The sequence below is a fragment of the Symphalangus syndactylus genome, chromosome 10 (genome assembly GCF_028878055.3).
Source record: "Symphalangus syndactylus isolate Jambi chromosome 10, NHGRI_mSymSyn1-v2.1_pri, whole genome shotgun sequence".
Classification (NCBI taxonomy): Eukaryota; Metazoa; Chordata; class Mammalia; order Primates; family Hylobatidae; genus Symphalangus; species Symphalangus syndactylus.
The window spans coordinates 22,968,553-22,995,864 of record NC_072432.2 but is presented as its reverse complement, the minus strand read 5'-3'; the positions used below and the strand labels follow the sequence as shown (position 1 = coordinate 22,995,864).

At 42.6% G+C, this 27,312-nt stretch overlaps 1 protein-coding gene across 1 annotated transcript; it reads left to right on the top strand.

Annotated features, from left to right (window-relative positions):
- The first annotated feature begins 213 nt into the window (after positions 1-213).
- HACD1 (3-hydroxyacyl-CoA dehydratase 1) lies at positions 214-27,312 on the top strand. Its single transcript, XM_055296682.2, has 7 exons — positions 214-535; positions 13,218-13,335; positions 13,521-13,539; positions 13,617-13,705; positions 17,848-17,969; positions 23,134-23,312; positions 27,136-27,312. Exons 1-7 carry the CDS (start codon positions 279-281, stop codon positions 27,216-27,218), a joined length of 867 nt encoding a protein of 288 aa, XP_055152657.2. The 5' UTR covers positions 214-278; the 3' UTR covers positions 27,219-27,312.

The following is a 27,312-nucleotide window of genomic DNA, read 5'->3' as shown; positions in this document are numbered from 1 at the left end:
GGCGCAAGGCGTCTGGCGTCTTTCTATGAAGAGGTACCCGCAGCTAGCGAGGCAGGTGCACTTTCCTCGGGAGCGGAAACTACAGCGCCTCCTGGAAAGCGTGCCAGGGCTCCGGGTCCTTGATCCCCAGTGCCGAGCCAGGCGTTCTGGCCCCCGAGTGGCGCGCGCTCCCAAGGGGCGGGGCGGGGCGGGGGCGTGGCGGGCGATGGCCGGGGGCGTCCGCTCCTCCCCCTCGCGGTCGGTCGTGCTGGCTGCGCCGAGCCCCCTGCGCGCGGCACATGGGGCGCCTGACGGAGGCGGAGGCAGCGGGCAGCGGCGCTCGGGCTGCAAGCTGGGCAGGGTCCCCTCCCACGCTCCTGCCGCTCTCTCCCACGTCCCCCGGGTGCGCGGCCACCATGGCGTCCAGCGACGAGGACGGCACCAACGGCGGCGCCTCGGAGGCCGGCGAGGACCGGGAGGCTCCTGGCAAGCGGAGACGCCTGGGCTTCTTGGCCACTGCCTGGCTCACCTTCTACAACATCGCCATGACCGCGGGGTACGCGCGCCGCGGGGCACCCTCGGGCCCTCCCGGCGCCGCGGTCCACGGAGGTTCCCGGCTCAGGGGGCGCGGGCAGGGGTGTGAGGGGCGCGGGGGATGCGAGCAGCGGCCGTGGGGGAGGGGAGCTGTCGCCGCGGCCACCGCCGGGGTTGAATGGAGCGGGCGGGGGGGCCGGGCCCTGCGCGCCGGGCATTGCCTAATACGGTGCACGGCGGGGCGCTGGCCGGAGGTTAAGTATAGACCCGGGCAGGAATGCGGGGCCGGCCCGCGGGGGAGGCGGCTGCGGCCCGGGCGCCGCTGCCTTCGCTGCTGTTGAAGGAGCGCCCAACCCTGGCCACTCGATGGTCTCGAGAGCGCAGAGCTTCATGCTGCGATCGCTGGGCAGAGTTTTCTCCCCTGTTAATTTCACCGCGACTTTTTTTTTTTTTTTTTTTTTTTTTTTTTTTTAAAGCATAGCACGCCCTAGAGCTTGTCACTTGGGACGATTTTGAAATAACCACCCCCCTTATCCCAGCCTGGAGCTCCTGCCCAGCATCTTTATGGCCTCAGGCTCTGTGGCTGATACCCTGGACCTTGATTTTTGGCTTTGAGTATGACTTTGCAAGTTAGGGTTACACAATGACTGTCGCTCTTCGCAGAGCTGTCAAAGTGACTTTTGTGTCAACTGCTTCTCAAAACCTGTTGGGAAAATGCTTTTCCATTTCTAAATTGCACTGCGTTTTAAAAAAGTTATTTTCCCATTATCACTCGAAGTATTAACTTACGTAAATGCATGGAAAAGTTTACTTTTTTTATTTTTATTTATTAATTTATTTATTTTGAGACGGAGTCTTGCTCTGTCTCCCAGGCTGGTGTTCAGTGGCGCGATCTCAGCTCACTGCAAGCTCCGCCTCCCGGGTTCACGCCTTTCTCCTGCCTCAGCCTCCCGAGTAGCTGGGACTACAGGCGCCCGCCACCACGCCTGGCTAATTTTTTTTGTATTTTTAGTAGAGACGGCGTTTCACCATGTTAGCCAGGATGGTCTCCATCTCCTGACCTCGTGATCCGCCTGCCTCGACCTCCCAAAGTGCTGGGATTACAAGCGTGAGCCATCCCGCCCTGACAGTATTTTATTTTATTTTTTAGACGGAGTCTCATTCTGTCGCCCAGGCTGGAGTGCAGTGGCGCGATCTCCGCTCACTGCCAACCTCAGCCTCCGGAGTTCAAGCGATTCTCCTGCCTCGGCCTCCAGAGTAGCTGGGACTACAACTGTGGGCCACTATGCCCCACTAATTTTTGTATTTTTGGTAGAGACAGAGTATCACCATGTTGGCCAGGCTGGTCTCGAACTCCTGACCTCAAATGATTCCCCCACCTCGGCCTCCCAATGTGCTGGGATTACAGGTGTGAGCCATCGCACCAGGACTAATATTTTATTTTAATTTTTTAAAAGTAAAGATGGGCTCTCACTGTGTTGGCTAGGCTGGTCTCAAACTCCTGGCCTCAGGCAATCCTCCCACCTCAACCTCCAAAAGTGCTGGGATTACCACTCCCGGCTTAATATTTTAAACTTTCTCCAGGGTTTATAGAAAAATGTGATTGACGAAGATTTAATAAATCTTTACCTATGGTGATTGAGTTTCTATTATGTGCTTAGCATATGATATTGAATGCCAAGTACAGTTCATACAAATGTTATTTACTGAGGACTAACTATGCAGGGGACTGTGTTGGTTATTTTAGGTGTATTTTTAGTCCTTTAAAGTCCTGTGAGGGGCACATGATATTACATTATATAGATTTTAAAAGTGAGGCACAGATACTTGCCCAAGATCACGGCCAGCAAGTGTCAGTCAGACATGGGTTTCAACCCAGACTCTCTGACTCCACTGTCCTGCTACTTCATCTTTCTTTCTTCCTAAATTATAATCTTGGAAAGAGAGAAAACTAATGTATTTACAACAATTCAGCAGTCACCAAAAAATGCTGCCTTTAAATGCATTCGGAACTGAAAGAATTCTCTCTCCTCTGTGATAGTCTGGTTAATAAACGTTTCCCTAGCCGGGCGCGGTGGCTGACGTCTGTAATCCCAGCACTTTGGGATGCCGAGGCGGGCGGATCATGAGGTCAGGAAATCGAGACCATCCTGGCTAACACGGTGAAACCTCATCTCTACTAAAAATACAAAAAATTAGCCGGGCGCCATGGCAGGCGCCTATTGTCCCAGCTACTGGGGAGGCTGAAGCAGGAGAATGGCGTGAACCCGGGAGGCAGAGCTTGCAGTGAGCCGAGATAGCGCCACTGCACTCCAGCATGGGCCACAGAGTGAGACTCCGTCTCAAAAAAAAAAAATAAAATAATAAAATAAAATAAAATAGTTTCCTTTTATTTATTTTTTTTTTCTAAGGCAAGGCCTTGCTCTGTTTTCCAGGCTAGAGTGCAGTTGTGCTTACTGCAGCCCCAACCCCGAAGCTCAAAATGATCCTCCTGCCTCAGCCTCCTGAGTAGCTGGGACTACAGGCGCACACCACCATCCCCAGCTAATTTAAAAATTTTTGTGTAGAGTAGGCTGGGCACGGTGGCTCACGTCTGTAATCCCAGCACTTTGGGAGGCTGAGGTGGGTGGGTCGCTTGAGGCCAGGAGTTTGAGACCACCCTTACCAACATGGCAAAACCCCGTCTCTATTAAAAATACAAAAATTAGCCGGGCGTGGTGGCACCCGCCTGTAATCTCAGCTACTTGGAAGGCTGAGGCACGAGAATCACTTGAACCCAGGAGGCTGAGAGATCGTGCCACTGCACTCCAGTTCGGATGACAGAGCAAGACTCTGTCTCACACAAAAAAATAATAATAATAATTTCTGTAAAGACAGGTTTTTGCTGTATTGCCCAGGATGTTCTCAAGTGATCCTCCCACGTTGGCTTCCCAAAGTGCTGGGATTACAGGTGTGAGCCACCGTGCCCAGCCAGTAAACATTTTGAAACATCTGCCTTGTGTTAACTGGGTGTCTGTCCTTTCTCTTTTCATTTGACTCTCTGTCTTGAAAGCCAACTTATATTTCAAAAATGAACATCAATGCATAGCTCCAGTTTAAAGACTTCAGTGACTCCCTGCTACCTCCACCCTGATCTAAGGGATTCAGGCTGTCTGCCATTCAAGGGTTTTTGCAAGCTGCTCCCGATTCCCCTTTCCAGTCAACTTGCATTTGATATCTCTGACTCACTCTTCCCTCAAAGCACCATGTATTTTCACAGCGCTCTGCTTCTGTGCTCAGGTTTTCCACTTTTGTATAATGTTCTCCTGTTATTCCCATGACTTCTAATCAAATCGACCTCTTTGAAGTTTTCCAGGTCTCCTGCCTTAGCTGGCACAGAATTAAATGCTTTCTCCATTCTGTCCCTCTGACCCTTCCCTGGCAAATCAGGGCTTATTCTAAACTTGTCTCCCTCTGCCTCTATTGAGAAGTTTCCTTGTCATATTTACAAAATAAGGGATACTGAAATGGAATAATCTCTGTAACTGACTCTTCAGAGGCTTTCTAGAGGCGTTGAGATTTGAAGAAGGAATAAGATTTGCATACATAGAGAGTAGACATTTCAGGTGATATAAATTCTGGAAGTAGGCATGATATGCAAGCCTGATGTATTCTCTTGATTGAACTGGAGGATGCTGTTGGGGAATAGTGGTAAATAAGGTTGAAGACGTTGTAGTGTTGAAATTGGGACAAGAACTTACACGTTTCATGGAGCGGATAGCAGAAGACTAGTTGAGGCTCTTTTTGTTCATTTAACTTATTTTATTTCTCTTTTAGCAGAACTTTGGCGTGTTTATTAATTTTTTTGTAATAATTTTCAAAACAAGCTGGGAACAGTGGTATGCACCTGTAATCCCAGCTACTCAGGAGACTGAGGCAGGAGGATTGCTTGAGCCCAGTAGTTTAAGACCAGCCTGGGCAGCATAGCGAGACCCCATCTCAAAAACAACACACACACACACAGACACACACACACACACACACACCCCAAATTGCAAAGCAATGGAATAGTATTTAAGAAATATTATAAAATTTTACATAAATGTAAAAAACAGCTTGTTATTTTATAAGCCTATCACACACTTTAATTTTCTTTTTATCTTTCACGTGAATATCTGACCTCTTCCAAGTTTTTACTCAAAACTTCATTCTCAAGGAGGCCTTACCTGGCCATCTCAATTTGAATAGTGAAACACATACTCCTTATCTCCCTTGCCTGTTTATTTTTCTCCATCCCACTTTCTTTCATATGATTGTACAATACATTTTACTTATTCGCAATGCTTATTGTTTGTCATCTCCATTAGAGTGTAAACTCCATGAAGTACTCAATAAATATTTGAATGAATGAATGAGTGAATGTATTACAGCATTGTTGTTATCTGCTCTATTGTATATTTTTCCATTTTCACTTAATAGGCTGTCAGGTTTTCATATGGTTTTCATAATTATACTTTTTGACAGTTACATATGAGTGTATAGAATTAATATACAATAATGGATTAAATCATGCCCCTAATGACATTTTGCTTTTATTTGTTTCTGTTCAATTAGTGGCTTAGTGTAATAAATTCCCAGAAGTAGAATTATACCTTTAAAGGATGTAAGGATTTTTCTGGGTTTTTTTTTTTTTTTTTTTGAGATGGGGTCTAGCTTTGTTGCCTAGGCTGGCCTGAAACTCCTGGGCTCAAGTGATCTTCCTGCATTAGTCTCCTGAGTAGCTGGGATTACATGTGAGTGCTACCATGCCTGGCAGATGTAAGGATTTTTTTTTTTTTTTTTTTTTTTGAGACGGAGGCTCGCTCTGTCGCCCAGGCTGGAGTGCAGTGGCGTGATCTCAGCTCACTGCAACCTCCGCCTCCTGGGTTCACGCCATTCTCCTGCCTCAGCCTCCTGAGTAGCTGGGACTACAGGCGCCCACCACCGCAACTGGCTAATTTTTTTTGTATTTTTAGTAGAGACGGGGTTTCACCGAGTTAGCCAGGATGGTCTCGATCTCCTGACCTCATGATCTGCCCACCTCGGCCTCCCAAAGTGCTGGGATTATAGGCATGAGCCACCACACCTGGCCAGATGTAAGGATTTTTATGGCACTTGCTCGTAATAGGGAAGTGAGCATTTCTCACCCTCCCTCTCTCTTTCTTTCTGACAAATACTTTTGAGCCCGTATATATAAATGCAGTGTCCTTCAACTACTTTAGGCCCTGTCCTTGAAGCAGGGTAACCTGGGGCATTAATATATAAAGAACAATTGCAATAAAATAATGAGATAAGTGCTAAGCAGATGTGTCAGAGGACAGACAGGGAGAATTAGAGAAAGTTTTCTGTGAGAGATCACAGCATTTAAACTGAGCGGTGAAGGACTTAGTAGGCATAAGTGGGGAAACAGCATGAGTTAGAGGACAGAGATCTGAAATTGCAAGATATCTGTTGAGGCATCAAGAAGAGGGCTTGGGCCGGGCGTGGTGGCTCACGCCTGTAATCCCAGCACTTGAGGCCGAAGCAGGCGGATCACAAGGTCAGGAGATCCAGACCATCCTGGCTAACACAGTGAAACCCCGTCTCTACTAAAAATACAAAAAATTAGCTGGGTGTGGTGGTGTGCATGTGTAGTCCCAGGTACTCGGGAGGCTGAGGCAGGAGAATCTTTTGAACCCGGGAGGCAGAGGTTGCAGTGATCCGAGACCACGCCACTGCACTCCAGCCTGGGCAACAGAGCGAGACTCTGTCTCAAAAAAAAAAAAAAAAAGGAGGGGCCTGAAGTGTAGAGTGGGAAATGAAGGCGGACAGGTAGCTTGGGCCATTGCACTGGGCCTTAGATGCTTTGCTAACATGTTTGGATTTTAGTCTGTACACAATACAGAAAGGTGTCGTTTAAAGGTTGTGTCTCGTTCCTTTGTAGCTGGGTAACCTCAGATAAGCTACTTAACCTCTCTGACTCTTAGTCTTCTCATCTGTAAAGTTGAAACAGCACAACTACTTAGCTAGATTATAAAGGAATAAAGAGATAGTGGATATGAAGTTCTTAGCAGGATACCTGATGCACAGTGGATGTTTACAAATGTCCATTTTTATTCCTAGTGGTTTATTTAAAATTGTACTTTTTTTTTTTTGAGACAGAGTCTGGCTCTGGAGTGCGGTAGCATCAGCTCAGCTCACTGCTCTGCCTCCCAGGCTCAAGTGATCCTCCCACCTCAGCCTCCCGAGCAGCTGGGACTACAGTCACATGCCACCACACCTGGCTAATTTTTTAATATTTTGTAGAGACGAGGTCTTGCCATGTTGCCCAGGCTGGTCTTGAACTCCTGGGCCCAAGCAATCCACCCACCTTGGCCTCCCAAAATCCTGGGATTACAGGTGTGAGCCACTGTGCCTGGCCTAAAATTGCACTTCGTGCAGAAAGAGAAAGTAAGATATTTTCACAATATACTTAGTATGATTTAATAGAACAAGAAACCCAAGGTTCATTTCCCAGAATGTTAAGTAAAAGCCATATCTTTTATTGCTGCATAGAATCTATTTTGTTGCTGAGGACAGATCTGCGAATGGACCTACCACAAATTGTTCATCCATCAATTTGTTGATGGACATTTGGGCTCTCTTCAGTTTTTGCTATTAGAAATCAAGCTATAAGCATGCATGTACATGTCTGTGTACGAACATATGCTCTTGTTTTGCTTGGGTAAATACCTAGGAGTGGAGGGGCTGGGTCATAGGGTAGTTAAGTGTTCAGTTTCTTTCGTTCTGTTTTTTTTTTTTTTTGAATGGAGTCTCACTGTGCCACCTACGCTGGAGTGCAGTGGTGCAACCTCGGCTCACTGCAACCTCTGCCTGCGAGTTCAAGCGATTCTCCTGCCTCAGCTTCCTATGTGGCTGGGACTCCAGGCGTGTGCCACCATGCCTGGCTAATTTTTTTTCTATTTTTAGTAGAGACGGGATTTCACCAGGTTGGCCAGCCTTGTCTCAAACTCCTGACCTCACATCATCCAACCACCTTGGCCTCCCAAAGTGTAATTTCTTATGAAACTGCCAAACTGGTTTCCAAAGTGGTTATACCCTTTTATCTTCCTTCTGGCAATGAATGGGACTTCCCATTGGTGCACATCCTTGCCAACCCTTGTGGTCAGTCATTGTAATTTTAGACATTCTGAGAAGTACATTGTGTTATCTCATTGGGATTTTGATTTTGTTTTCCCTAGTAACTAATGATACTGAGTATCTTTTCATGTGCTTCAGTTGCCAATCGTGTATCTTCTGGGTATCTGTTCAAATCTTTTGCCCATTTTTAGCTGGGCATGGTGGCTCACGCTTGTAATCCCAGCACTTTAGGATGCCGAGGTGAGTGGATCATGAGGTCAGGAGATCGAGACCATCCTGGCTAACACGGTGAAACCCCGTTTCTATTAAAAATACAACAAATTAGCTGGGCGTGGTGGTGGGCGCCTGTGGTCTCAGCTACTCGGGAGGCTGAGGCAGGAGAATGGTGTGAACTCAGAGGCAGAGCTTGCAGTGAGCCGAGATCGTGCCACTGCACTTCAGCCTGGGTGACAGAGCGAGACTCCATCTCAAAAAAAAAAAAAAAAAAAAAACCCTTTTGCCCATTTTTTTTTCTTTAATGGGCTGTTTGATTTCCTGTTATAGAGTTTTGAAAGTTCTTTATACAATCTGGATACAGGTGCTTTACCAGATATGTGATTTGCAAATATTTTCTTCCAGTTTGGGCTTGACATTTTATTCTCTTAACAGTGCCTTTCAAAGAGCCAGGTGTCTTAATCGTGGTGAAATTCAGTTTCTCGGGTGTTTTTTCTTTTATGAATCTTTCAGCTGACTCGTTATTGGCATTAGTGCTGCTGTACAATCAGTTGAAGCACTCACATATTGGCTGCTAAACAAAAGTGTAACTTTTATCTAGAAAAGGCAGTTTAGAGGTGTCAATGAACAATATATGAAAGTATGGGCCAGATGTGGTGGCTCACGTCTGTATCCCCAGTACTTTGGGAGGCTGAGGCAGGCAGATCACTTGAGGTCTGGCCAACATGTTGAAACCCCGTCTGTACTAAAATTACAAAAATTAGCTGGGTATGGTGGCAGGTACCTGTAATCCCAGCCACTCGGGAGGCTGAGGCACAAGAATCACTTGAACCTGGGAGGTTGAGGTTGCAGTGAGCCGAAATCGCACCAGACTGGGCAACAGGGCAAGACTCCATTTCAAAAAAAAAAAAAAAGCAAGTATGGAGTTTATGAAAGTTGAAGACTATCTTCGGTCCAAGCCTCCAAGTGGCTGAAGGAGGTATACAAAGGAAATAGCAAGCTAGAATATTGTTTTTCAACGATTACTGAAATAATGGATCTAGGCAATGATCATTAGTAACTGCTAGCATCACAAAAGCGAGAGTCTGGCCAGGTGCAGTGGCTCACACCTGTAATCCCATTACTTTGGGAGGCTGAGGCAGGCAGATGGCTTGAGCCCAGGAGTTCAAGATTAGCCTGGGCAACGTAGGGAGACCCCATCTCTACTAAAAAAAACCTCACAACAGCAAGAACAATAATGACCCAGGTGTGGTGGTACACCCCTGTGGTCCCAGCTACTCGGGAGGCTGAGGTGGGAAGATTGCTGAAGTCTGGGAACCCAAGGCTTCCAGAGCCACGGGCACGCCACTCACTCCAGCCTGCGGGACAAAGCGAGAATCTGTCTAAAAAAAAAAAAAATCCTAATTGCAGACATTCCAATTGCTTTTGAAATATTTTCTGTTTGTTTTATTATAGTTACTATACCGATAGATGAAGGAAGTTCAAAACTAGTTCAGTATAGGACCCTTAGAGAGACTTTCTTTGACTGTCACCCTTTGTGGCGGAGGGCTTAGGAAGTGAACCCTGATTCAATTGGCTCCTGGCCTTACTTATGGAAAAACAGACAAGAGGTTAGAATAGATGGTTCAACCCCTGAGCCTGTCAATTTCTTTTATTTCCCACAGTTTAGTGAGTGGCAGGATCATGATACTATGTTAGGTGGTACAATACTGCCACCTATGGAACAACAGTAGAACTTGTTATAATGTTAACGATGCATGAATTTTTATACAATGCTGTTTAAAAATGTAGAAAACTTGCCATCCAAATGACTCCTTTGATTGGTAGGTTAATAATTGCCTCTCAAACTTATCTTTTGTGGACATCTGATTTGGGTTCACCTAAAAAACACAAGTGTATGGAAAATATGAACGAAAATATCTTAATAAACTTTTTGTTTTCTTAGTAGAAGAAATACAGGGACTTGGAATTGAAGGTAATGAAATCAGAACACTTTAGTTGTGGAAGGTACCTAAAGCGTGATTCAGATGAGTGCCGTAGGATCAGTCCAGTACCGAGTTTAGTGTTGGCGCTCACATGAGATGAATCCATCAGTTGTAGCCACAGAGAAGCTGGGGTAGAGTGGAAAGGGGTCAGGACTAGGGATTCTAGAGACTGCAGAGGTTCTATTTCAGACTCAATCATTAACTTACTCTAAGACTCAGGGTAAGTAACTGAATGTCTCTGGAAGATGATTATCTCATCTAAAAGAGTGGCCTTCAAACTTTTTGGATAGCATGCTACTATCAATTAAAATATTTGAGCATAGACTCTCCATATAACTTTAAAAAATATTTATAATGTAAATATGAATTGCTATGATTAACTGGTATCTCAGGGCACAGTATAGACTTAGAGCCAGACCGATACAGCATAGTGGCTTAAGAGCATATGCTCTGAGCTTAGTGGTGGCTGTGTGACCCTCTCTGCCTATTTCCTCAGTAGTGAAATAGGAGAATAGAAGACCCTCGCCTCATAGGGTTATTGTGAGGATTTGAGGTTAATATGTTATGCACTGAAAACAGTGTCTAAGATGTGGAATGCACTCTGACAATACACTTCTTATTGTCATTGTTATTATCATGAATATGTCTGCGTTTCAAAGGTCCTTGTGGTCCTTTCAGGTATTTACTTGACTTCTTGCCAATCCGACAAACAAGTCATTGCTTTTACCTTGTTATGTTCTAAGAATAGAAGTGTTATTCTGCCATCTTACTGTTCTCTTGAGCATGAATTTTCATCACATTCAGTTAGTAGATTCTTTGCAGGAATCTTTTCAAGCCATTTGTCCACTATATGAGTGTTGTTTGGTTAAAAAAGTTAAAACTGCACGATAATTTTATATTTCATAAATCCACTTACTATACTCTTTGGAGACTATCTAAAAGACTAGGGTAGCTCCTCATTTCCCTGGGTGAGTTATTAGAGCTTTTAAAAAGCTACAGATGAGGTAAGTTGCTTAACCTTAAACGTGCTGTTGTAATTGCAAGGGAAACTGGGTCAAAATAACTTCTCACTGGTGACTTTAGGAAGAGTGAGAAGTAGTATGAGAAAGCTGGTCTCCACAACTCTAGCTTATATTTAAAGTACCATTAATTCACAGAACATAAGCTGTATTTATATGCAAACGTAAGTTTAAAAGTGAGGGCATGTAGTATTGTTTTCTTTCCTTTTTCTCTCTCTCTCTCTTGTTTTTTTTTTTTGAGACAGGGTCTCTGTTGCACAGCCTAGACTACAGTGGCACAAACATGGCTTACTGCAACCAGATCCTCTGTGCTCAAGTGATCCTCCCACCTCAGCCTTCCAAGTAGCTGGAACCACAGGCATGTGCCACCATGCCTCTAAAAAATTTTTTTTGTAGAGACGGGATCTTGCCATGCTGCCCAGGCTGTTTTTTCCTTCTCTTTTCTTTTTTTTTGAGACAGAGTCTCACTGTCACCCAGGCTGGAGTGCAGTGGCACCATCTCAGCTCACTGCAACCTCCGCCTCATGGGTTCAAACAATTCTCCTGCCTCAGCCTCCCGAGTAGCTGGGACTATAGGTGCCCACCACCACACTTGGCTAATTTTTGTATTTTTAATAGAGACGGAGTTTTGCTATGTTGGCCAGGCTGGTCTCAAACTCCTGACCTCCGGTGATCCACCCACCTCAACCTTCCAAGTTGTTGGGATTACAGGGGTGAGACATTGCACCTGGCCTCTTCTTTTTTTTTTTTTTTTTTAAACAACCGTTTTGAAAGTAGGCCCATAGCTGATCTTCTATCTGTGGCTTGTCAATTGTTGTTGTTGTTGTTTTTAGTGAAAATTAAGTAAATATTAACTGATGACTTTTTTTTTCACCCCGAGATGGAGTCTTGCTCTGTCGCCCAGGCTGGAATGCAATGGTGCGATCTTGGCTCACTGCAACCTCTGCCTCCCGGGTTTGAGCCATTCTCCTGCCTCAGCCTCCCGAGTAGCTGGGACTACAGGTGTGCGCCACCACGCCTGGCTAATTTTTGTATTTTTAGTAGAGACGGGGTTTCACCATGTTGGCCACACTGGTCTTGAACTTCTGGCCTCAAGTGATCCGCCTGCCTCAGCCTTCCAAAGTGCTAGGATTGCAGGTGTAAGCCACTGCGCCTGGCCCATCTTATCCTTTTTAAAGTGTAAGTTCAGTGGCATTAAGTATATTCACATTTTTGTGTAACCGTTACTTCCTTCTGTCTCCATAACTTTTTATCTTGCAAAACTGAAACTCTGCACCCAGTGAATGCTAACTCCTCATTGCCCCATCTGTCCCCAGCCCCTCGCCACCACTATCCTACTTTCTGTCTCTATGAATTTGACTACCCTAGGTATACCTCATATAAATTAAATTATACAGGCTGGGCATGGTGGCTCACGCCATGTAATCCCAGCACTTTGGGAGGCTGAGGTAGATGGATCGCTTGAGTTCAGGAATTTGAGACCAGCCTGGGCAATATGGCGAAAACCCATATCTACAAAAAATACAAAAATTAGCTGGATATGATGGCGCACACCTGTAGTCCCAGCTATGGGGAGGGCTGGGATGGAAGGATCGCTTGAGCCCTGGACGTCAAGGCAGCAGTGAGCCAAGACTGCGCCACTGCACTTCAGCCAGGGTGACAGAATGAGACCCTGTCTCAATCAATCAATCAATAATTGTTATTTGCTAAAGATGACAGCAACACATAATGCAAAAAAAGAAATTTTTTAAAGAAAAAATGATCATACAGTATTAGTCCTTTTGTGCCTAGCTTATTTCACATAGCGTAAGGTCTTCAAGGTTTATCCATGCTGCATGATATGTCAGAATTTCTCTTCCTTTTTAAGGCTAATATTCTATTGTCTGTATAGACCACAATTCTTTTTTTTTTTTTTTTTTGAGACGGAGTCTCACTTTGTCACCCAGGCTGGAGTGCAGTGGCATGATCTCGGCTCACTGCAAGCTCCGCCTCCCGGGTTCATGCCATTCTCCTGCCTCAGCCTCCTGAGTAGCTGGGACAGTAGGCACCCGCCACCACGCCCGGCTAATTTTTTGTATAGAGACGGGGTTTCACCATGTTAGCCAGGATGGTCTCGATCTCCTGACCTTATGATCCGCCTGCCTCGGCCTCCCAAAGTCCTGGGATTACAGGCGTGAGCCACCGCGCCTGTCCTGTATAGATCACATTTTGTGTATCCATTCACTCACTTATGGACACCTAGGTTGCTTTCACCTTTTCACTATTTTGAATAATACTGTTGTAAACACAAATGTATAAATCAGTGGTATTAAGTTCAAAAGAAATTTATAAAATACTTTTTTTTTTTTAGGTGGTTGGTTCTAGCTATTGCCATGGTACGTTTTTATATGGAAAAAGGGACACACAGAGGTTTATATAAAAGTATTCAGAAGACACTTAAATTTTTCCAGACATTTGCCTTGCTTGAGGTAAGTTTTCCATCATGCTGTTTTTCTATTGCTGTAATATTTATGTGAACATTTTTTGTTGTGCAAAATCAATATGATTTTGCTGATTACACACCACCTATGGATTTGCTTAATACCAATGTTGAGAGTGGTTTATTTGATGTTTTCTATTATTCACATAATGATTTTTTTCTATTTGCTTACAGATAGTTCACTGTTTAATTGGTGAGTTTTTGATTTAATTTTATACTTTTATTATAAATTGCCTTTAGGGCAATAGTTGACTTGTTTTTCTTTTTAAGGAATTGTACCTACTTCTGTGCTTGTGACTGGGGTCCAAGTGAGTTCAAGAATCTTTATGGTGTGGCTCATTACTCACAGTATAAAACCAGTAAGTGACACAAACATGTTGTCTACCTGAGCCTGCAGGAAAGCTTTCCATTCATAGGAATCTAAAATATTAACATTTGTATATTTCAGGAAGTGGAAGCACTGGACAAAAAGGAGTTGGGTTTGAGTTTTAGATATTGTGCGTTGACTTAGTGCCTTAGCAGAATGACTGTGAAACACAACCAAAACCAAATATTGGCATCTTATATCCATAATATATTCTCCTTTGATGTTTTCCAGTTTTTGAAATTAGTATTCAGATTCTATCAAATAACCTGCAGAAAATGTTCTTTTCTATAGAAGTTTCTTTTCAATCCAAGTTGTCCTCTTTGATTATGTAATTAAAGTTGTCAGTATACAATTTATTATTTCTGGCCAGGCGCAGTGGCTCACGCCTGTAATCCCAGCACTTTGGGAGGCCAAGGCGGGTGGATCACCTGAGGTCAGGAGTTTGAGACCAGCCTGGCCAACATGGTGAAACCCTGTCCCTACTAAAAATACAAAAATTAGCCAGGCGTAGTGGTGAACACCTGTAATCCCAGCTACTCAGGAGGCTGAGGCAAAAGAATCGCTTGAACCCGAGAGGCAGAGGTTGCAGTGAGCTGAGATTGTGCCACTGCACTCCAGCCTGAGTGACAGAGTGAGACTCTGTCTCAAAAAAAAAAAAAAATTATGTCTCATTTAGCATTGAGTATTATAGCAACAGACATAAAAAGTAAATGCAGTTCTGTAGATCTGAACAAATGGAAAAGACTAAAAGTTAGAAGGGGTGAAAGGATAAAAATTTTAGTTAGGAGGAATTAAGTTCAAGAGGTCTATTATGCAACGTGGTGACTATAGTTAATAGCAATGTATTGTATATTTGAAAATTGCTAACAGAATAGTGGTCTTACCACAAATATATAAGTATATATGGTAACACATAGGTTCGTTAGCTTGATTTGGCCATTTCACAATGCGTACATATTTCAGAACATCATGTTGTTCACCATAAATATATGCAATTTTAATTTCCAATTAAAAATAATTTTCAAAAAAGTGCTAAGGAGCTTAAGGAAAAATAAACAATTTTTATTGAGGCATGAGAGGAGACAGACCTAATTATTGAATCTAATTAATGATTCAAACCTTTTAGGCGAGATAGACACCATGCTGCTATGTCAAGATACTGGGCATTTTAAACCCGTGACAGGGCCGGGCGAGGTGGCGCCCACCTGTAATCCCAGCACTTTGGGAGGCCGAGGTGGGCGAACCACCTGAGGGTCAGGAGTTCAAGACCAGCCTGGCCAACATGGTGAAACCTCGTCTCTACCAAAAATACAAAAATTAGCCAGACGTGGTGGTGGGTGCCTGCCATCCCAGCTACTCGGGAGGCTGAGGCAGGAGAATTGCTTGAACTTGGGAGGCGGAGGGGGCAGTGAGCTGAGATTGCACCACTGCACTCCAGTTTGGGTGACAGAGTGAGACTCCATCTCAAAAAAAAAAAAAATTAAACCCATGACAGGAACATCTCCCATGTCAACCCTTCTGACCTTTTTGACAGCCTTTAAAGCCTCCTGTCTACTCGAGGACAGATCTCTGGCCTCCTTTCCATTTCTCAGATGCCTTTCTTAGATGCTTGGGGACTGACACCTGACCTCTTCTCTGTTCCTCTTAGCTTCACTGGCCTCCTGTCTGCATGGGGACAGCTCACTGACCTCCTGCTCTTTATACTTTATCCCTCTTCACTAGTATCTTTCACTCAACTTGCATGATTGACCAGTACCCTAACCAGCGACTGCCATGCAGGTAGTGCAGATAGCAGTGAGCACATACAACAGGACAGGCAAACTATTAATTAACTTTGCCTACTAGTTTAAAAGCAGGAGGACAGCATTCACAGATTAGAAGAGAGACTCTTCCAGGCAGTGAGGGAATATAATAGCTGAGTTAGGACTACCATGAGTCTGAAGAATGAAGGAGAAGAAAGACAACATTAACTAGACATTAGCTAGAGAGACGGAGATAAAGGGAAGCTTGAGAGTCACGAGTTCCAAAAAGAAAACAGGACCCATCTGCCCTGTTTATCCTCCAGACGATCTCTGCCTTAGTGTTCCTATTTATTTGTTGCTGACGATAGTTTCCCACTGGTACCTATTCAGCACTCCTTAATTAATTCAACCAATATTATTGAATGCATTTTGTACACCTGGTGCTGTGCAAATTTCTGGATTTACAGAAATGAATAAAGTGGGCCGGGCGTGGTGGCTCACACTTGTAATCACAGCACTTTGAGAGGCTGATGCGGGCAGATCACTTGAGGTCAGGAGTTCGAGACCAGCCTGGCCAACATGGTGAAACCCTGTCTCTACTAAAATTTCAAAAATTAGCCAGGTGTGGTGGTGCACGCCTGTAGTCCCAGCTACTCGGGAGGCTGAGGCAGGAGAATCACTTGAACCCAACAGGCAGAGGTTCCAGGGAGCCAAGATCCCATCACTGCACTCCAGCCTGGTTGACAGAGCAAGACTCTGTCTCAAAAAAAAAAAAAAGGCAAAAGAACAAGGCAATCTCAGCTGTCAAGTGTACCGGCTATTGGGAAGTGGGGGACACTTAATGTCGAATCACGCACAATGCTAATCATGCACCTCATCTGTGCCTGGCAGTGTGCGGGATATGACTGTTAATACAAACATGGTTCTCACCCGGTGGAGCCTATACTTGGGAGAGAAGCTAAACAAATGTTTAATTATATAAGTGTTAAGTGCTTTGAAGCAAGAGCTCGGTATGCGTTGCAGTATACCGAGGGACTTAGTCTGACGTAGGGAGTGAAAGAAGGCTTCCCTTAAGGAAGGATACAGATGTTGAGTGCTGACATGTACAAGAGTTAGCCACACAACTCTTAGTACAGATTGGCAAATGCCACAACACAGATATGAACAAAGTACAGTAGAAGAAGGGTGCTGGGCTGGGCACGGTGGCTTACGCCTGTAATCCTAGCACTTTGGGAGGCTGAGGCAGGCAGATTACTTGAGATCAGGAGTTCGAGACCAGCCTGGCCAACACGGTGAAACCCCATCTCTACTAAAAATACAAAAAAATTAGCAAGGCGTGTAATCCCAGCTACTCTGGAGGCTGAGGCATGAGAATCACTTGAACCTAGGACGTGGAGGTTGCAGTGAGCCAAGATCACGCCACTGCATTCCAGCCTGGGTGACAGAGTAAGACTCCGTCTTAAATAAATAAATAAATAAATAAGGGTGGTGAGCAAATAACTGCTCAGGGTGAGAGGAGAGGGGTGGAGTCAGTTTTCTAGAGGGCGAGATGTTTTAGCTGAATCTTGAAAGATGGGAAAAGATTTTTTTATGGAATAAGAGAGTAACATTTCAGTGAGAGGGAATAGCATGTGTTAAATTGCACAAGTTCAGAGCATATTCTAGAAATAACAATATCTAGTGTCACCAGAGAGAGAAGTAGGTAGGAGGGCTGAGTAATTGTAGATGAAGTTGGAGAGATTTCCGAGCAAGGATTGTAAAGAACCTTGAATATGGTGCCCAGGTATTAGGGCTCATCCTTTTATTCTGTTAAGCAGTGTGGGACCAGTGAAACTTTTAAATCACAGGATTTAGCTGATTCCAATTTGCTTTTTATTTATTTGCTTCCTTGACTTCTTTTTAAAAGAAAACTTGCATTCATGAGGACAATAAAGAGAGGAGAGACTGTTTAGGAAACAGTTACAGTAGTCAAGATGAGAGATGATAAAGCCCTGAAAAAAAAATAGTAGTAAGAGGGCCAAAGATGAGTGAGCAATTCAAGCGTTGGTCCTACAGTAGAACAGGTGTGATTCAATGATTACTAGAAGTAGGAGGGTCAGATTCTGGTTTCAGCAAGGTAACATTGTCCTCCAATGATAGCGTTATTGCCTGAAGTGAAGGACGAGGGAAGAAAAACCAGTCTATGGTCAACTATTCCTGTGTATAAGATATGTTTAAGTTCCACGTTTGTAATTAATTATGTTAAGGGTGACTGCATTAAGTTTTCTGTATTGCATTTGTCTAACCCTAACATTCCATTATAAATAAAAGGCAATAAATAAGTAAAGTAAGTACCTTCATTGAAAAGTAAGTTCCAGGTTGAATGACACTGGGTTTCTCTGTAATTCTGCAGATCCAGAATGAGGAGAGTGTGGTGCTTTTTCTGGTCGCGTGGACTGTGACAGAGATCACTCGCTATTCCTTCTACACATTCAGCCTTCTTGACCACTTGCCATACTTCATTAAATGGGCCAGGTGGCGATGTCTTGCAGTTTAGTTTCTCATTGTCCTGTGCATGCTTATTTTGTGTGCTAACGCCAGAGAATTAAAATTCGTGTTTCAGCCCCACGATGCCAGAATGCTGTTATAGGAGGTATAACTGGTACAACTAATAATTATACAAGTTATGATTTGTATTCTAAAAGCTTAATGATCAGAGAGGAATCGTATTAATAAATATTTTGAGTAAAATCAATGTAAGATAAATTGTGGTATCCTTAACCTCAGAATTAGTCATTCTTTTTTTTTGGAAAGCACAATATACATTTTTGCAATTAGCTTACATAAGCAGTGCCAAAAATATGGTTTTTTTTGGTCTGTGATGTAAATTATTTTAATAGTCAATCTAGCAGCCACAATTTATGCCATTTTTACAATGCGATTGGTTTTTTTCTTTGCTTTAAGTTGCAGAGACATTTTTAAAAGTCACACTTACTTAAAATTGTATTATTTGGAATGTGGATAAAATTTATATTTGAAGGGTTCCAAATATATCCTAAAGCAACAGTTTTTAAAGCAAAAGATACCTGTTCTTCTTGAAGTTTGAATTCTTTGAGCAACTGACATTTTAGAAAGTTATTATAAAAGCAAAACTGCTCTTTGGAGAACAAGTTACGAATCAGTATAGACTTGTTCATTTTATTCTTTGTATTGTAATTTATGGTAGCAATAAGAATGACAAATGGTGTGTGCCTACTGCATGCCTGAGATGTAGGTATGAACAAAACAAATTCTCTGCCTTATGATGAAGACAAAACATAAAAGAATAGATATGTGATATGTCAGGTGGTGATAAATGCTGGGATTATAGGTGTAAGCCACCATGCCTGGTCAATTACTCTTTTTTTTTTTTTGAGACGGAGTCTGGCTCTGTCGCCCAGGCTGGAGTGCAGTGGCGCAATCTCAGCTCACTACAAGCTCCACCTCCCGGGCTCCTGCCATTCTCCTGCCTCCACCTCCTGAGTAGCTGGGACTACAGGTGCCTGCCACCACGCCCGGCTAATTTTTTGTATTTTTAGTAGAGACAGGGTTTCACCGTGTTAGCCAGGATGGTCTCGATCTCCTGACCTCGTGATCCACCCGCCTTGGCCTCCCAAAGTGCTGGGATTACAGGTGTAAGCCACCGCATCTGGCCCTAATTACTCTTTTTTAATCTCATGCATTATACATGTTCAAATAAAATAAATGAGAATATATAAACCAAAAAGAAGGAAAACCACTTTTAAATTACTTATAATCTCTCTACCCAAGGATAATCACTGTTAATTGTGTTTTATGGTTTTTTTTCTTTTTTCTTTTAATTTTTTTTGAGACAAGGTCTTATTCTGTCACCCAGGCTGGAGTGTAGTGGCACAATCTCGGGTCACTTCAATATCTACCACCTGGGCTCAAGCGATTCTCCTGCCTCAGCCTCCCAAGTAGCTGGGAGTACAGGCGCAGGCCACCACACCTGGCTAATTTTTGTATTTTTTGTAGAAATGGGGTTTCACCATGTTGCCCAGGCTGGTCTTGAACTCCTGAGCTCGAGTGATCCACCCACCTCGGCCTCCCTAAGTGCTAGGATTACAGGTGTTAGCCACTGTTCCCGGCCATGTTATATTTTCTTTTAGACTTTTTAATATTCTCTAGCTCTTTTTTAGACACTTGTGGCTTACCACTTTGCATATGATGAAATACTTTGAAATTATAATTTGAGCTTAAGTGTCTTGTCTGTCATAAGAAGGTTGTACTACCATTTATATGGATTTGGTTGGTTTTAATCTTACTGTACATGAAAATGTATTTACCTTTAGTGACTGGGCTTTTTAAAGCTTGGCAGTTTTGAGTGTAGCTGGACTCTAATCCTAGAACACATCAGTATCATTTCACATGACAATGTTCTGGACCTCTGGCACCTTTAAAAATACTAACTCATCATATAGTCTCTTTTCATGTGCTGAATTTACAAAATTTGTCTGAAGAAGATAGCAGAATATACATTGCACATTTTCCTGAGGTCGGGCATATTAGACTTGATGGCTTTGTGTGTCTACCTTTTGGAATGCATTTGCATGTCTTGAGCGTCTGGAAAAGTTAAAAACTCTGCCATCGTATGCTTAAATTTGCTGTTTAGAAAGTGTTTATCCATTACAGGCTGGGCGTGGTGGCTCGTGCCTGTAATCCCAACACTTTGGGAGGCCAAGGTGGGCGGGTCACTTGAGGTCAGGAGTTCGAGATCAGCCTGGCCAACATGGTGAAAACCCATCTCTACTAAAAAATAAAAAAATTAGCCCCATGTGCCTGTAATCCCAGCTACTTGGGAGGCTGAGGCAGGAGAATTGCTTGAACTAGGAGGTAGAGGTTGCAGTGAACTGAGATCACACCACTGCACTCCAGCTTGGTGACAGAGGGAGACTCTGTCTCAAAAAAAGAAAGTGTTTATCCATTGCCTTAATGTTAGACAAGTTATATAATCTTTCAGCTTTGAAATCATGTGTTACATAATACATTGTCCGTTGATCATAACCATAAATAATTATGTTTCATGTCAAAAAGATCTTAAAAATCCCAGCCATCTAAATATATTTCCCAACTCCATTAAGTAATGTAAAATAATATTTGTATTTATGTTCAGATGTTGAAGCTGTTGTTCTCAAATAAAACTATACTTTAGAAATGGCTTCTTATTTATAAGTAGTTTGGCCTATTGTTACAGTTTGAATATACTTTGATTCTATTTATGTGTTATAAGTGTTCTTGGAAAAGTCCTCAGAACAGGTAATTGTATATATTAAGTTAGGTTTTTCATACTGATTTAAAATGCGCTCCCTTCAAAAAAATTTTAGACAGTAATTGGGAACCTTCAAAGAAGGATTGTATCTTTTTTAATGTGGTCTATCCATAGTTAAATCTCCCATACTGCCCTCAGAACTTAGAGAGGTAGTAACATGCAATCTTTTTGAAGCGCAAGTAAAGTCAAATTATATAATTTGTTCCCATTTCATTAGAAATTTTCATTGCCCTTAAGACTTTCAACTAGCTTATTGTAGGAGTGTTAATTTTTTCTTCTATTGAAGAACAATCCTGCCAAAAAAAAAAATCTTTTGAAAACCACATAAAGTAAAAATTGCAACTTAATCAGTTTGGGTATTTTACTGAGACAGATATATAAAATGTCCAGTTATGGGATTTAATAAATTGAGGTATAGGGAAAGATTGATTTAAATGATACACAAATAACTACCCAAGACTGGTAAGAAAGCAGGGAGTTTCTCTAAGGCCAGGAAGGGATTAACAGGTACAGTGAAGGAATCATTCTTCTTTCTTGAACAGCTCATCTATTTTGGCAAATAATTCTGCCCTCCTCCCCATCTCTTATCTTCGCATATCCTTGACATACAGGAATAAGGTGATTTTTAATTTGTCTCCAAGCTTCCTCAGTACTGACAACTTTGACTTTTCTTTATAGGTATTTCTTAATGCCAACAAAATGATTAAATAAAATACAGATTAATTTGATTTCTTTTTCCATCAAAATGTTGACCTTTTGTTTTAAATTAAAAACATTTTTCTTTTTTTAAATTAATTTTTTTGAGACAGGGTCTCGCTGTGTCACCCAGGCTGGAGTACAGTGGTGCGGTCTTGGCTTACTGCCCCCTTGACCTCCTAGGCTCAAGCAATCCTCCTGCCTTAGCCTCCCAAGTAGCTGGGGCTACAGGCATGCACCACTGTGCTCTGCTAATTAAATTTTTTTTTTTGTGAGACGGGGTATTACTATATTGCCCAGGGTGGTCTTGCAGTCTGGCCTCTTGACTTTATAGTTTTCTTTGGTAACTGTTATATAGTGACTGAGTTGGAGAAAAATGATTTTTTTTTTAATGAAGAAATATGGTCATCTTGGATCCTTTAGGCCCCTCTTATTGGAGACCAGCCAGTAGAACAGAGAGTGTTTCCTAATTGGAAGCATACATGATGCCTGGCCTACTGTGTCTTCCAGACCTTGCCACAGACCAAATGAACACATGATGACGTTGGATTTAGAGTAGAACTTTCTTAGCTCTACTTTAAACAAGCTAACTCTTCCTTTAATGTGGGAATTCAGGAACTAGTCAATTTATTTTGTTACGGGAGCAGTTTTAGACAATATAATATACTCATTAGTAGCTACTCATGCTTCAGGTGGTATTATCAGTTTTCTGCAATAATTGCTTTTCATCAGTAACCACAAAGACTTTTTCAAATGCCTCTTAAAAATAACTACCTTGGTAATTTCAAGGTTTAGATATAAAATTTAGGATAATCACTGGTCTTTTTAAACGCAGCGTTTGATCAATAAATTACTAGCTGCCGCGGACAAAAGCAGTCATTTGTGATTTTATGCACCAAAGAAGTTACCAATACTTTTTTTAAAGCTGCATGGTGGCTCACGTCTGTAATCCCAGCACTTTGGGAGGCTGAGGTGGGTGGATCACCTGAAGGCAGGAGTTCAAGACCAGCCTGACCAACATGGTGAAACCCCGTCTCTACTAAAAATACAAAAATTAACCAGGCGTGGTCGTGGGCGCCTGTAGTCCCAGCTACTCAGGAGGCTGAGGCGGGAGAATTGCTTGAACCCGGGAGGTGGAGGTTGCACTGAGCCAAGATTGTGCCACTGCACTCCAGCCTAGGCAACGGAGTAAGACTCCGTCTCAAAAAAAAAAGAAAACCAAAAATTAGCTGGGTGTGGTGGCACACACCTGTAATCCCAGCTACTTGGGAGGCTGAGGCAGGAGAATTACTTGAACCCAGGAGGTAGAGGTTGCAGTGAGCCAAGATTGTGCCACTGCACTCCAGCCTGGTGACAAGAGCAAACTCTATCTCAAAACAAAAACAAGAAAAACTACATATACATTTTTTAATACCTAAAAGTATTTTGGTACTCTAAAATAAGTTGATACTATTTTATTAAAAAGATATTGCCTATTATGGAAACTGATATTAGGAAAAAAAGGATAATAATTAATAAGCAATGATTAAAGTAGAACTACTAACCTTACGTAAGGTTATTGTAAATATGTAAAGAGAATTTTGAAGTTTAAATTTAGTAGTAGCAATAGACCTGTAACGTAAAGTCTAATAATTATTCTAGAAAAATAATTCTCTGAGGTTTTTCTTTCTCCAGATATAATTTTTTTATCATCCTATATCCTGTTGGAGTTGCTGGTGAACTTCTTACAATATACGCTGCCTTGCCATATGTGAAGAAAACGGGAATGTTTTCAATAAGACTTCCTAACAAATACAATGTCTCTTTTGACTACTATTATTTTCTTCTCATAACCATGGCCTCATATATACCTTGTAAGTATATACTTATTAGTACTTTGATTTGACATATGATGTAGAAATTTTTGAAAGGATATAATAATAAGCAAGGGGAAATAATTAGAAATAGTTGCTTACAAATACATTAAAACTTCATTTTAACCCCATATTTACTGATAATTTGGGAAAATTGAAGGGAGATAGAGGCAGAAGACATTTCATCAGCTGTGAGAATAAAGGCAAGTAAATTAACGCATGGATGATTGCTTTCTCAAAATCATTTAAACATCAGCTTAGTATGATTTGTTTTTTTAAGAAAGATAAAAATAAACCATGTTTAAAGCATTAGTGCACTTTTTACAAGCATTTAGAATCATATGTCTGAGTATAAACACTGTATCCAAGAAAATTTCAGATCATTTCTATCTATTCATTAAGCATATACTTGGAAAAATCATCTAGGAGGAGTTTTGAGTCTTATTTGTGTTGCTCTATGTGCTTGCAAATAATAAAGCCTCTTTTCTTAAAGGATTTTGAATAAGTCAGCCTCTTCACTAATTTCTCATCATCTTTCAGTAGTTGCAGTGAATTGGTGAGGCTTTACTCCATTTAAGTGCCAATAGTGAGGCTGGGCTCGGTGGCTCACGCCTATAATCCCAGCACTTTGGGAGGCCAAGGCAGGTGGATCACCTGAGGTCAGGAGTTTGAGACCAGCCTGGCCAACATGGCAAAACCCTGTCTCTACTAAAATACAAAAATTAACTGGGCATGGTGGCGCGTGCCTGTAATCCCAGCTACTCAGGAGGCTGAGGCAGGAGAATCGTTTGAACCTGAGAGGCAGAGGTTGCAGTGAACTGAGATGGTGCCATTGCATTCCAGCCTGGGCAACAAGAGTGTGAGACTCTGTCTCAAAAAAAAAAAAGGGGCGGGGGGGGGGGGCTAATAGTGATATATTTTTAAGTCAAATATTGATAGCTCTAAAATCTACATCGACATGATACAAATTGTTTCATCTAAAGGAGATGAGCATAAATCTTGGCCAGCCCCTTGAGGTGTCCAACTTTTTTCATTGTTTTTTTTGAGACGGAGTCTTGCTCTTTTGCCCAGGCTGGAGTGCAGTGGCGCAAACTCAGCTCACTGCAATCTCTGCCTCTCAGGTTCGTGGGATTACAGGCGCCTGCCACAATGCCCACCTAATTTTTGTATTTTTAGTAGAGACGAGGTTTCACCATATTGGCCAGGCTGGTCTCAAACTTCTGACCTCAAGGGATCCGCCCACCTTGGTCTCCCAAAGTGCTGGGATTACAGGTGTGAGCCACCGCCCCCGGCAGATGTCTCCAACTTGTATCTTTCCCAAAGTCAAAATTGACTTAGTGGAGAAAGATATGTTTTCCCCTTGTCTTCTACCACTTCAGCCTGATTCTGTATCTGATTTTCTACCCCAGCCAGTTCAGGAGAGCTGAGGAGGGGATGCCTGCTCTATTGGTTCACATCCCTCCCTTTTCCCAATGGCAGGTTAATGGTAGCACTACTTGAACAGAACCAGAGCTTGCTTAGGTGTCTGTCTGACAGTTACAGGTTCAAACAGTGGGTTCTCTTCTTCCTCATGGCCTTTGAGGCATCTCCATGGAAACGGAGAGTCTGAATCATCTCTTTCAGTTGTCCCGGGAGATGTAGACTCTGGCCTGTACCAGTAGCAGCTTCCCAGTTCACCATGCCACCAGCTACTGAGTCCCACTGGCCAGAGGATCACTCAGCCCAGGACACATTTTCCACTGCATTCTTTTTTTTTTTTTTTAATTTCCTCCTCCCCCTGCATTCTTGATGTTAGTAATAAATCAATTAATTTTACTTATTAAATCCTTTGCTAATTAAAAGTACTTTTTGAGTACTTAGTATTCAAAAGTAGTGGTATTATTTCTCATTTACATTAAGATGAAAGAGGTTAAGTGAGTTGCTTAAAAATCACTAGCTTGTGGCCTGGTGTGGTGGCTCACACCTGTAATCCCAGCACTTTGGGAGGCCAAGGTGGGCGGATCGCTTGAGGTCAGGAGTTCAAGACCAGCCTGACCACCATGGTGAAACCCTGTCTCTACTAAAAATACAAAAATTAGCCGGACATGGTAGTGGGCACCTGTAGTCCCAGCTACTCAGGAGGCTGATGCAGGAAAATCACTGAAACTGCGGAGGCAGAGGTTGCAGTGAGCCGAGATTACACCACTGCACTCCAGCCTGGGTGACAGAGTGAGACTCCATCTCAAAAAAAAAAAAAAAAAAAAAAATCACTAGCTGGTGAGTAAAGCCAGGGTTTGAACTCAAGCCCATACCTTCTGTTCAGCTACTCGGAATTTTAAGGAAGTATTTACAATAATTGGTCAGTGAGTTTAAGTAATTATGACCGGAATAAATTTAGCCCCCCAGGTATATATAATATGATGGTAACCTTTCTTAAGTTAGCAAGTACCTAAATAGAAAGAAATAAAACCTATTGTGTGTTTTTGCTCTGTTTGAGCTAAGTTTTACAAAGAAATTTTTACCCAGAGTTGCCTAAGCAGGATATTCAAAGCTTGTTTTGTGATAAAGTTCATTGGTTTGATAATTCTGATCATCATATTCAGAAATATTTTTACACTGGTATTGTTTATTACACTGGTATTGATATTAATTTGTTTATCCACCAACGTTTATACTGTGAAACACTGGTTTGAAACACTGGTTCAAATTGGTTCAAAATATTCTTCAAATTTGACTGGACAGATGACAATTTGTCCAAATGACCTAGTAACATATGTATTTATGTGTTTATTATATAATAGATTAAATACCCTTACACCTAGCCAGGAGGAGCTTCTGCTTGAGGCTCTGTTAAGAGGACCTTGTTGTAGCCCTTCTGTGGTCACTCCACACAGCACCCCACTGCCTTCTAGATCACATTCTAGAAACCTCATGGAATTTGCTACCCAGAGGGCAATGAGCATGCATCTGGGCCCTAACCAGGCTTCTTCCTTGATCCATGGTCCTGAGGGTCAACCATGTATCAGTATACACACCCCTGAGAAAACAGGATAGCCAGGGGGCAGCTGTTTGTGAGGGGTATGGATGAAGCTTAGATGTATGCACCCGGGTATCCTCACACATGTGCAGGAGACCCCATGCAGTACAGGATACAGCCAGTAGAATGGAGAAGAGGAGGCTGGGTGGGCCAGTTTTCCCTGTGCTGGAATGTTCTGGCACAGCATTCCAAAGTGTTCAGAATTCTAAACTCAAACATGGTCTTCTAGGTCATTATGAAGGTATTTTTAGCAAGGTATTTAAGTTTGTTAAAAATAAGCAAAAATAGGCTGGGCGCAGTGGCTCATGCCTCTAATCCTAGCACTTTGGGAGGCCGAGGCAGGCGGATCACTTGGGGCCAGGAGTTCAAGACCAGGCTGACCAACCTGGTGAAATCCCATCTCTACTAAAAATACAAAAATTAGGTGTGGTGGTGGTGCATGCTTGTAATCTCAGCTACTTGGGAGACTGAGGCAGGAGAACTACTTGAACCTGGGAGGCAGAGGTTGCAGTGAGCTGAGATCATGCTACTGCACTCTAGCTGGGGCAATACAGCAAGACTCTCAGGAAAAAAAAAAAAAAAGCAAAAGTAAAAACAAAACCTCAACAGTTACAGCATTAGAATATTTAGGCATGTGGTATATGGGCCTCCATTTGCATGCTTATACTCTTGAGCTCTGTAAATATCCGGGGAACAGCAGTGGTATGGGACGTATTTACTCTCTAACATTGCCACATTTAACAGGTTTCAAGTATAAATAATTTTAAAGCAATAGCTTATTTTTCTTTGTTTTCTTTTTCAACGAAGTGTTTCCACAACTCTATTTTCATATGTTACGTCAAAGAAGAAAGGTGCTTCATGGAGAGGTGATTGTAGAAAAGGATGATTAAATGATCTCTGCAAACAAGGTGCTTTTTCCAGAATAACCAAGATTACCTGAGTCCAAGTTTTAATAACAAGAATAAACAACTTTGTGAAATATCA